This window comes from Dicentrarchus labrax, unplaced genomic scaffold, assembly GCF_905237075.1.
Source record: "Dicentrarchus labrax unplaced genomic scaffold, dlabrax2021, whole genome shotgun sequence".
Lineage (NCBI taxonomy): Eukaryota > Metazoa > Chordata > Actinopteri > Moronidae > Dicentrarchus > Dicentrarchus labrax.
Genome location: NW_026136710.1, coordinates 24,732,003 through 24,744,079, shown reverse-complemented (window position 1 = coordinate 24,744,079; position 12,077 = coordinate 24,732,003). Strand labels below are relative to the sequence as shown.

The 12,077-nt window shown below is 41.1% G+C and overlaps 1 protein-coding gene and 1 long non-coding RNA gene across 3 annotated transcripts in view; one reads left to right on the top strand and one right to left on the bottom strand.

The window, feature by feature from the left end:
* LOC127370318 (interleukin-6 receptor subunit beta-like) overlaps positions 1-12,077 on the bottom strand; it is a 44,453-nt gene that overhangs the window by 20,155 nt on the left and 12,221 nt on the right. For both annotated transcript variants that reach the window (XM_051412285.1, XM_051412286.1), the window contains 5 exons: positions 9,414-9,568; positions 8,743-8,902; positions 8,495-8,574; positions 3,196-3,460; positions 2,877-3,068 (listed from right to left, as the gene is read on the bottom strand). In XM_051412285.1, the coding sequence (XP_051268245.1) occupies positions 2,877-3,068; positions 3,196-3,460; positions 8,495-8,574; positions 8,743-8,902; positions 9,414-9,568 (852 nt within the window). The remainder of the gene's footprint in view (positions 1-2,876; positions 3,069-3,195; positions 3,461-8,494; positions 8,575-8,742; positions 8,903-9,413; positions 9,569-12,077) is intronic.
* Positions 5,147-12,077, top strand: part of LOC127370389 (uncharacterized) — a 55,853-nt gene continuing 48,922 nt past the window's right edge. The window contains exon 1 of the long non-coding RNA XR_007886216.1: positions 5,147-5,870. This is a non-coding gene — a long non-coding RNA (uncharacterized LOC127370389). The remainder of the gene's footprint in view (positions 5,871-12,077) is intronic.

Here is a 12,077-nt window from a genome sequence, read left to right as displayed (position 1 = left end):
ATGTTGATCGTAGTGAGCCTGCAGCACTATCGACAAGATTATCAATTTCAGAGGGACTAAAATTGTTATAGGACTCCGTTAGTCCTATAACCCTATAACCCTAACCCTAATTTAGCTACAGAACTGTCAGATAGACATCTGCTGTAGGAAGTTTTGCCTAATGGCTTATAATCTAATAGTATGAATTCAAAAGTTATTAAATAATGGTCAGATAGGAAAGGATTATGTGGGAAGACTATTAAATGTTCAATATCAATGCCATATGATAAAACAAGGTCAAGAGTGTGATTAAAACAATGAGTTGGTTTATTTACACTCTGACAGAAGCCAATTGAGTCTATTAATGAGATAAATGCGTTACCAAGGCTGTCATTGTTAACATCCACATGAATATTAAAATCACCTACAATAATTACTTTATCTGATTTAAGGACTAAACTTGATAAAAACTCTGAGAATTCAGATATAAAATCAGAGTACGGTCCAGGAGCGCGGTACACTATAACAAATAGAACTGGCTGCAGTGTTTCCAGTTTGGTTGAGAAAGACTAAGAACAAGAACTAAGAATTTTCTAAGAATTTTCTGATGTTAAACTCAGAAAAAAAACTAAATTCTTGTACTTGGCCCCAAAAACCTTAGAGACTAACTGTAAAGATATAGTTACTCTAGATGGCATTACCTTGGCCTCTAGCACCACTGTCAGGAATCTTGGAGTTATCTTTGATCAGGATTTTTCATTTAATTCCCACATAAAGCAGACCTCCAGGACCGCCTTCTTTCATTTACGTAATATTACAAAAATTAGACACATCCTATCACAGACTGATGCAGAAAAACTAATCCATGCATTTGTTACTTCAAGGCTGGATTACTGCAACTCTTTATTATCAGGTTGCCCCAATAAGTCCATTAAAATGCTCCAATTAATTCAGAACGCCGCAGCACGAGTACTGACAGGAACTAGAAAAAGAGATCACATCTCTCCTGTACTAGCTTCTCTGCACTGGCTCCCTGTAAAATTTATAGAATAGAATTTAAAATCCTCCTCCTCACCTATAAAGCTCTTCATGGTCAGGCCCCTTCATATCTTAAAGAGCTCATAGTACCCTATTACCCCACTAGAACACTACGTTCTCTGAATGCTGGGCTACTTGTGGTTCCTATAGTCTCTAAAAGTAGAACAGGAGCCAGAGCCTTCAGTTACCAAGCTCCTCTCCTGTGGAACCAGCTTCCAGTTGTGGTTCGGGAGGCAGACACCCTCTCCACATTTAAGAGTAGGCTTAAGACATTCCTCTTTGATAAAGCTTATAGTTAGGGTTGGCTTAGGTGAGTCCTGAACCATCCCTTAGTTATGCTGCTATAGGCCTAGACTACCGGGGAATTTCCCATGGTGCACTGAGCTCCTCTCTTCCTCTTTCTGCACTCATTCATGTCCCACTAATGCATGTTACTAACTTCACTTCTTCCCCGGAGTTCTTGTGCTTTTTCGTCACGCAAGTTCTCATGGATCCTGGTGGAGCCTCCTGCCATGGTTCTGCTTGACTGCCATTGCCAATATCACTGATATCAGTGTTATTATTATTATAAGTATTATTATAGCTACGGTTACTGTTGTTGCTGTTGTCACTGCTCATTGTCCCCAATCGTTGCTGTTGTCATGTTCATCATCATCAGTCACTACTATTAGTGTAGTTGTTGCTACTGTTGTTGCTGTGCACCTGTCTGTCTGTCTGTTTCTCTGTCTGTCTATCTGTGTGTCTCTCTCTCTCTCTCTCTTTGTCTCTCTCTCTCAATTCAATTCAATTCAATTCAAAATGAGCTTTATTTGCATGAAAGTTTTTTTTGAAAACAAAACAACAGTGTTCAAATACAATACAATAAATCAAAGATATATACGTTATGAACATTATATTAGTTATATACAGTGTGTGTGTGTGTGTGTGTGTGTGTGTGTGTGTGTGTGTGTCTGTGTGTGTGTGTGCCTCGATCACTTACTGTCCCTCAGGTTGTGGCATGTTAATACATACTGGGCAGCAAGGTGTGCCCGCTCTCCTTCTCCGAGGAGTATTTTTAATTTGGAGAGGTCGTTCAGCTCTTTGAAATCTGGTATCAAAGAGCTGAACTTGTTCAAATAAATTAGTATTATTTAATTTTGTACATTGTAGGAGAAAGTGCATCTCTGTCTCAACCTCACCTGTCGAACAGTGACCACATTTTCTGTTTTCTTTTGGTTGCCATGATTTTTTGTGTCTTCCTGTTTCTATTGCCAGTTTGTGGTCACTGAGCATGTACTTGGTTAGGCTCTGTCTCTGCTTTCTATCTCTGACAGTAGAGAGATATTCTGCTAATTCATAATCCCTTTTAACGGCAAGATAACATTCCAATCTACTTTGGCTTTTAGTTGTTTCTTCCCAATGGTCCAGATAGCTTTCTTTACATTGTGCTATAATTTGCTTTACTCTGATTACTGTTTGTAGAGCAGTGTTGTTGTGAGGCTGGTCAGAGTGTGTCTCTCTCTCTCTCTCTCTCTCTCTCTCACCCTCTCACCCCACCTGATCGAGACAGACGACCACCCACCTAGAGCCGAAGGATCTGTCCTAGGTTTCTGCCTTTTAACAGGCAGTTTTCCCTTGCCCTTGTCGCCAAGTGCTTGCTCATGGTGGTACTGTTGGGTCTCTGTAAATAATGTTATAAGGAGTTCGGTCTAGACCTGCTCTATTTGAAAAGTGTCCTGAGATATGTTATGAATTGGCGCTATACAAATAAAATTGAAATTGAATTCAATACTTCATTCTCATTATATCCCTTTAATGGCATGTTGAAGTCATACTACGAACTCCACTCAGATATTTATTCTGTAGATTAAAGAGATTACCTTTGATGACAGTGTTGGTGGTACTTGCTTGTTCCCTCTGCCAGTCCATCTGACTACCACTGACCCAGTCTATCGGACTACCACTGACCCACTCCACCACATACTCTGACACAGGTCTGGCAGGGGGTTTCCATTCCAGACACAGCTGGCCCCCATTTCGCTGCACTTTCAGGTCTTTCACTGTAGGGAGCTCTGTAACACACACACAAAAAATACACTTGACATCACATTGTTGATGGAATGCTGCTTAAAGTCTAATTTCTCAACCGCCTAGACAAGATTTTATTTACTCAGGTGCCTTTTCACCATGAACACCTACCATTTGCTTTTTCAGTGATGACCAACGATGCCTCAGGAGATTTTCCCACAGAATTGACAGCAGTGACGTACACTTCCACGGATTTCTTGTCATCCAGGGAAATCTGTTTAAGAATAGTGATTTTCTGCTGGCTAGGGCTGGGGTCTGCCTTCGACCTGTTGACTGGGATACTCTCCAACTCCCCACTTCTTTTCTTGACTCTATCCATGTGGTCTTGAATCTTTATGTCAAATCTTATTATCCTCCCGTTGGAGAGCACAGGATCCTGGCAGGGCACAAGTCATACACTGTAAGTATAACATTACCAAGCCTTGTATAGAAAAACAACTGACTGCACAGCAAAAAGGTGTTTCCGGTAGAGTTAAGAAGACAAAGGCAAGGAACTAGAGCAGGCACGTTGGAGAGGAACAAGAAGACAGAAAGGTGATGTACAAGCCCTGTCTTCCCTTGGTTGTCACAGGGAATGTACGCTCGCTCTCGGCCCTGGTCAGCAGGCAGCGTGATTATCTGGAGTGCAGCATGTTATGCCTGACTGAGACATGGTTGTATGGGAATATACCAGACTGTTCAGTTGAACTAGGCAGGTTTTCGCTAGTTCAGGCAGATAGGAAGAAAAGCGGTAAGAAGTCGGGAGGAGGGCTTGCTGTCTTCAATGGTGTAACCCAGGACATGTCACAAATCTGCACGACCGATATTGCGAACTGCTGGCCATCGGGTTAAGGCCATACTATCTGCCCAAAGAGTTTTCAGCCAGTTTTGTTGTCACCGTTTACATTCCTTCATCGGCAGTAGCGGTGCACACCTGTGACATCATCCACTCCACTGTTGCAGACCTACAGACACGTTATCCCAGCGCATTTATCATAATAAATAAAAAGGACCCTGACCAACTTCACCCAGTATGTGACCTGAGACACAGGGGGGAAAAGACCTTGGATCTACTGTATGCCAATGTAAAGGAGGCATACAGCGCCACCGCCCTCTCATTAAATCTGACCACTGCCTGATTCAGCTTACTCCTACATACAGGCCTGCTGTTAGGAGGAGACAGTCTAATGCCACCAGGACTGTGCAACAGTGGTCGGTGGAGGCGATTTCTAGAATGAAAAGGTCAGTAGGTTCAGTGGAGGGGACAAAAGGGACGTGCCAACAGGTTTGACTCACAAACACCTCAACTTCACCCATTCACACCTTGGCTAGGACCACACTGAGGCCCTCTACAGGAAAGGACAGAGCAGGCTGTTCTTTCTGAGGAGGCTCAGGTCCTTCAACGTGTGCACTCGGCTACTACGGATGTTCTACCAGTCTGTAATGGCCAGTGTCATCTTCTTTGCTGTGGTGTGCTAGGGAGGAGGCATCGGGACTAGGGGTGCCAACAAGTTGAGCAAGCTGAAGAAGGCTAGCTGGTGGGGATGGAGCTTGTCAGTCTGAAGGCAGTGACTGAGAAGAAGGTGAGAAGGAAGCTGAAAGCCATCATGGACAGCCCCTCTCATCCTGAGGCAACTCAGGAGCATAGCCACAGACTGATCCAGCCCTGTGCCAGCGTTTTGGAGGCTCGTTTGCACCATACCTACGATGCACAAACTATTTGCCCAAACTATTTCTTTAAATTGCACATGTACAGTTTAGTTTTTTAGTTATACACTGCTCAGAATTTTTTGCACAACACTTTACTACATATTGCATTTAATATAGTGTATATATTTTTCATTATAGTCATATTTTCTATGATATCTTAGAATATTCCTATTTTGTGACTGTTATTGTCCTTGTACACTTTTGTACTTTTTTGCACTACATTCCCCTATGCTGGTGTGTCTGACTTTTTTCCATCTATGGGGATCAATACAGGATTTTATCTTATAAATTGTTATATTTTTTAAAATATCCATTTTATGCCATTGTGTGCTTTGTATTCAGCTATTTTAATGAAGCTAAAACTACTCTAAGGGATAAAGTTGGCCTTATCCACAACTGGAAATTGCTCATTCCTTTGTTCCACAGAACTCACTTACCCTCCAAATAAAAAAAAAACCAAACACATTTAATCAACACAGTGAGGGAAGTTCATGCTCAAACTAACTACATTTCTGATCTCTGACAGCTGCTTTATGTTGTTAAACCTTGTTAATCCCATTAAAAGAATAAGCCACCAAATGCAATGCATGTGTTATTTTATTAGACAATAAAGGCTGCAGACAACAACTAATTTTATTAGGATACATTTATTGTAGGACTCTTTAGGGAAATTTTTTAATGAAAGATCAAACAGTCTCTTCCTGTTCTAGGTTTGTTCTCTGTCTTTACTCTGAGCTGAGGAAATAAAAAGTACAGAGACTTGAAGCAGGGGGAGACTCCAAAGGTGTGAAAATACATCTCCCCATAATTCCAAAGCTGTCTGATCTGCACTTTGTAGATTTACATTGACATTTTTATGCGAAAGTGTTACATATAATGGCTTTATTTCCCAACTACACTGCGTTCTCTGAATGCAGGGCTACTTGTGGTTCCTATAGTCTCTAAAAGTAGAACAGGAGCCAGAGCCTTCAGTTACCAAGCTCCTCTCTTGTGGAATCAGCTTCCAGTTGTGGTTTGGGAGGCAGACACCATCTCAAATATAAGAATAGGCTTAAGACGTTCCTCTTTGATAAAGCTTATATTTAGGGCTGGATCAGGTGAGTCCTGAACCCTTAGTTATGCTGCTATAGGCCTGGACTATCGGGGGATTTCCCATGATCCACTGAGCTCCTCTCTTCCTCTCTCTCTTTCTGCACTCATTCATGTTCCATTAATGCATGTTACTAACTTCACTTCTTCCCCGGAGTTCTTGTGCTTTCTCGTCTCGCAGGTTCTCATGCAGGGCTCCAGAGTGTGACCAATTTGGTCGCACATGACGCACTGGTGCACCTGACGCTGCCCGGGTGAAAACATAAATTTATTTCGCAAGCGCATCACCTCTCTGTGTTCTCCTGTGACCGAACTCACACACTCATGGTAGGATCATGTCGTGTTCTAAACCAATAAGAGACAGAGTCTTTGCCTCTGATTGGCTGTGGTCCTGTTCTAAGTTGTGTGTGTTTAAAAATTGCAGAGACCCGGTCCTTCGGTGACAGCATCAGACTCGGAACCAGAGGAGGAGACAACCGAGTCTGGGATAGAGCCCGGCTCCAAGACCCAAATTAAAAAGGTCAAAATATATTCCTTCAGACAGGACTGGCTGAAACAATTTCCCTGGCTGAGGTACAACAAAGGACGTAACGCAATGCACTGCGTGTACTGTCAGTAGTGCGGTCAGAATATGGCCGGAAATAGTGCATTCGTGAGCGGGTCAACAACGTTTCGTATCGAACTTATATTTGGAAATGTTTTATTTTGCTTAGTGTTTTAGTTTGAAATGTTCAATTTCAGCTCAGTGAATCACTTTAAACACTTTATTTTTCTTTTTATATATAATTGTGCTTCAAATAAAGTTTAATAAATTTCTCTACACCTTATTTTTGTTTAAAAATCATTCACATTATATGAAAGTTATGGAGAGCGATAAAAAGGTGACCTTATTGCGTTAACGGCGACGCAATGAAAAATTTGGGTGCACCAAAATTTTGTGCTGGCGCACCAGTGCAGCCAGTGCAAAATGTTAGTCTGGAGCCCTGTCATGGTCCTGCTTGACTGCCATTGCTAATATCACTATTATTATAATTATTACTAAATGGTAAATGGACCTGTACTTGTATAGCGCCTTTCTAGTCTTCCGACTACTCAAAGCGCTTTTACACTACGTGCACACATTCACTCAGTGATGGCAAAGTCCATCAAACAGAAACTAACTCATTCATACACATTCACACACCGATGCACGGCATCAGGAGCAATTTGGGGTTCAAGGATACTTTGACATGTGGCACCAGGGGCTGGGGATCGAACCCACAACCTTCCGATTTAGGAACAACCCGCTCTGCCTCTGAGCCACAGCCGCGCTATTATTACTATTGTCACTGCTCATTGTCCCCCATCATTGTTGTCGTCGTTGTCATCATCTTCTTCATGTTGATCATCATCAGTCACTACTATTAGTGTAGTTGTTGCTACTGTTGTTGCGGTGCACCTGTCTGTCTCTCTCTCTCTCTCTCGCTCTCTCACCCCAACTGGTCGAGGCAGACGACCACCCACCTAGAGCCGAAGGATCTGTCCTAGGTTTCTGCCTCTTAAAAGGAAGTTTTTCCTTGCCCCCATCGCCAAGTGCTTGCTCATGGTGGTACTGTTGGGTCTCTGTAAATAATGTTATAAGGAGTTCGGTCTAGACCTGCTCTATTTGAAAAGTGTCCTGAGATAACTTACACTATACAAATAAAATGTAATTGAAATAAATTGAATTGAAAAATATACAGTAGGACATAGGAGGTCATTGAAAATCTTTTAGGGAAGATCAGTTAAAAAGTTTGGTTTAACGTTAACTGCTATCTGGCTATCAGGGAAGAACTAAACCATTGCTTGAGAACCCTGTACAGTAGCAGTACATGATTGACTGATAAGGATTAAGCATCTGAAATGAACCTTTTTTGGGGGGAGAAAAGAGATGCACTGTAGCATGTCTCCTGTCTGTGGTGAGCAATGGGTGGAACCTGTTTTGTACACCACAGCAACCTGGTGATTAAGGTGTGCATTATAGCGGCTGCACTGCAGGCAGTGTGTATCCAAGTCCATAATTTTTTCTGAACTGGTTTCCTAAGTATGCATATCCTTTTACTGCATTTCTGTACTCAATGCCCAACGATGAAACTGACAGTACATTGGATAATATCTCATCTTTTGAGACACATTTCTTCTTCTTTTTTCAAAATTTGTAAAATATTAACAGTAGGGATGTCCCGATCAAGGTAGTTGTTGCTGTCTGGAGGGAGTTTCACTCTCCAGTGTTTGTTACTTCAGTGCAGCTTTTACCTGATTACCTGTATTCTACTGACTGTTTATTTCTGTCGTCTCTGCATCTTTAGCAAGGATTAAATGAATTACTCTTTTTGGCTTTTTGTTCACAGGACTTTTGTTGCACTTGCAGTGGTTGAATGTGTTTGTGTCGGATATGTACCACTCAGAGAAGAGGGCTGCTTGTGCTCTCACACACAGATCAGAGTGGGATCGGATTAATAAAGCCCACCATAGCCAATGCCGATCAGTTAAAAAATGCCTTGATACCAATCGTATAGATCAGATCTTGACATCAAAACCATCTTCTCCTTCTCACCGAGCAGTTAGAAATTTTAAATACTATTATTTGTGTTAAATTGAGTGTGTTATTTACCTTACAAATAAACCACACTTGTCGTGCTGTGCTCTCATCCACAGTGATGATTTTCCATAAATCCGGTTTACTTCTTGGTCCTTGGCCAAAGAAAAGGAAAGAAAATTTTTTATTTTACCAAAAGAGCAAAAGGACAACATAACTCACAAATCTACAATTCAACATTAAAGTGGGTAGTTTTAGAGTATTTGGTGGTCAAATACTTTTACTTCGTGAAAGTAGTCTGAACTGGCAGCCATATAACTCACGGTCCTCTGGTGTTCTCTCAGTAGCATTGGTACTCCAGTTGCTCCAGTAACCACCTTCTAAAGCACTTTTGCAGCGCACCTGGGTGTCATAAACTGTGTCTGGCTGAAGGTTCTGTAGTCTCAAGCACTGTATACCTTTGGCAGTGTCCACAAGCGGTACCTAAAAGATATCAAACACATCTCTTTCATAGAAAAGACCAACAGCAGTAACAAAACTATGTACAACATGGAGGAAAGACACAAATAAACATTAAAGTTATCCTTAAAATTTCAGTCCAGGTTGATGTAGAGATCAGATCTCCCAAACCATCTTCTCCTTCTCACCAAGCAGTAAGACATTTTAAATATTATTATTTTAATTTTTAAATATTATTATTTGTGACACCTGTGATTACTAGTTGTAATACTCCAGATCCCATATTTAGTTGGAGCTGACACATGTATCAACCGGAGGTAGAAAGTCACTAAGTACACCTATGGTGTCAACTTTCATGGGAATCCATGAAACAGTCATTGAGATATTTCAGTAAAAATGTCTGCTGGAGGCACAAGAGGAGAAGTCAGGGGGGCTCATCCTCTGGGGAACAGAGGTCGACTTCTCTTTTTGATATGATGAACATGCACACTATGAGAAATTAACGAGTAGTCAAATGAGACACCAACATACTTACATAAGTCCAATTTTGAGATCCACTTGGGCAGAATCTGATTTCATATGTTAATTTCACATAAACTTCCTCAATAGGATGAGCCCAATTTATCAGAAGGGAGGTGGGAAAAGTCCTTTCTGAAATGACTCTGACATCTGATGGAGGGTTTGTTTTCACTGCAACAAAAGACACAACAAGCTAACAACACACGAGATGGCGATCATCAAACATCATTAATGCACTGGTGTCAGCACTGTGACTATGGTATATCAATAGTATGTAAGAGGTTGGGGACTTGAGTCACATGACTTGACTCGCAAATTTGAGGACTTGCTTGACTAACATTGATAAAAGACTCAAAACTGACTTGACTCGAGACTTGACATAAACTTGAGACAAATGACTTGAAAGGACTGGACTTTTATTTTTATTAAATAATTTAAGAAGAAGTTACGTTTTGATGAGTGCTTTCTATCGCAATGTGTGCAAACCTGCCAGCCTACTAGGTTGCAGTAGACCAGCAGAGACCTACATACAAAAGGAGCTATCTGGAAGGCAGCTAGTCCAACAATAAAATTTGGATAATTCAATTAAATTGTTCAATTCAATTTTATTTGTATAACGCCAATTCATAACAGAAGGTATCTCAGGACACTTTTCAAATAGAGCAGGTCTAGACCGAACTCCTTATAACATTATTTACAGAGACCCAACAGTACCACCATGTGCAAGCACTTGGCGACGGGGGCAAGGAAAAACTGCCTGTTAAGAGGCAGAAACCTAGGACAGACCCTTCGGCTCTAGGTGGGTGGTTGTCTGCCTCGACCAGTTGGGGTGAGAGAGAGAGAGAGAGAGAGAGAGAGAGAGAGAGAGAGAGAGAGAGACACAGAGACAGCAACAACTACACTAATAGAAGTGAACATGAAGAAGATGATGACGACGACAACAGCAACGATTGGGGACAATGAGCAGTGACAATAGTAATAATAGTAACTGTAGTAATAATGGTATTAATAATAATAATAACAATAATATCAGTGATATTAGCAATGGCAGTCAAGCAGGACCATGGCAGGAGGCTCCACCAGGATCCATGAGAACCTGCGAGCGGGAAAGCACAAGAACTCCAGGGAAGAAGTAAAGTTAGTAACATGCATTAATGGGACAGGAATGAGTGCAGAAAGAGAGAGAGGGAGGAAGAGAGGAGCTCAGTGCACCATGGGAAATCGCCCGATAGCAGCATAACTAAGGGATGGTTCAGGACTCACCTGATCCAGCCCTAACTATAAGCTTTATCAAAGAGGAACGTCTTAAGCCTACTCTTAAATGTGGAGAGGGTGTCTGCCTCCCAAACCACAACTTAATAATGTTGTCAATGACACTAGTAAGAATAGACAGTGGTATGCAAGGCCTGCAGCTCATAAATCAGTGACACTACCACCACAACATCCAACTTCATCCATCACTACACTACATCCACTAGAGACATATGGTCATAATATATCATGATGACTAGTCATATTAGTAAACTATCTGTTGTTTTCAGGTTGTGACAAGCAAGTAAAGTTTACACTTTATGGATTTATTTGCTGTTGAGTCTGTAGTTGAAGTGACTGTGGAAGAGGTATCCAGCTCTGTTGCATTGTAATGTTAGGCAGTAGTCAATAAGGTTTTCCACGGTGTTATTCCAAAACTGCCGCAGATCAGAGATAAATTGGCGCTCACTCCTGTAAGGAAAATCGTTATGTGTGAACTGGTCAATGACGTTTCATATCCTGATGAGTCGTAGTTTGGAGTCCAGACAGACTGACTGGGATTACATTATTTATGACTTCAAGACTCCAGATTACAAAACAGATACAGGCTAGACTAGGGAAGACCCCCAAAAGTGCTTTAGTCTTTGAGATACCCGTACCGGAGGTAGAACAAAGCACAACAATGATTTTTTATATTCTCCAAGGTCTCCCATATAAGAAATGGATTCTTGTATAAAAATATTTTACTGCAAAAGTGGTTAAATTGAGAGATATAGTGGCACACCCCAAATTTAAAGTCAGGCCGAATGGGAGACAATTGACCTTAACCCATGTAATTATGTAATGCAAGCTCTAATTGATCCCAAATGTGGTGTGGAAGTGGACAGGGGGCCCCTCTACATGTCTGAAAAGAGAATGTGAATATCTTGATGCACTGAGGAAATACAGTACTACAAACACAGACGTACAATAGGCAGAAGTATCAAATATGAGGGTCTATGTTGAATGTATACATTTACTTTAAGTTAGCTTTGGCTGGGAGTGTCCCAGACACAGGAACCAGGATTTGTTAAAAAGGTCTGACTGTGCTGAATCCAGCAATAAATGATATGTAACTGTAGCAAGTATGGTCAGTCATCGACATTAAGAAAGTAGAATAACAATATTTAACTTATACATTTCTTGACGTAAACAAATACAGGCTATTTTATTCAACTAATGTATAAGTTGTCAGTCCCCTTGAAATAATATTAGCACACCATTTTCAACAAAGCTATATATTGTCACTGTATTAAATATTCTAGTCATGTGATTGATTTCGCCTGCCTGGTAGAGAGTGATTGGATAAACTATTTGATCAACTATAAACTATTTGAGGAACTCTAAAATCCTAATTGGACCCATGTCCATACACCCCAATCTTCATAGA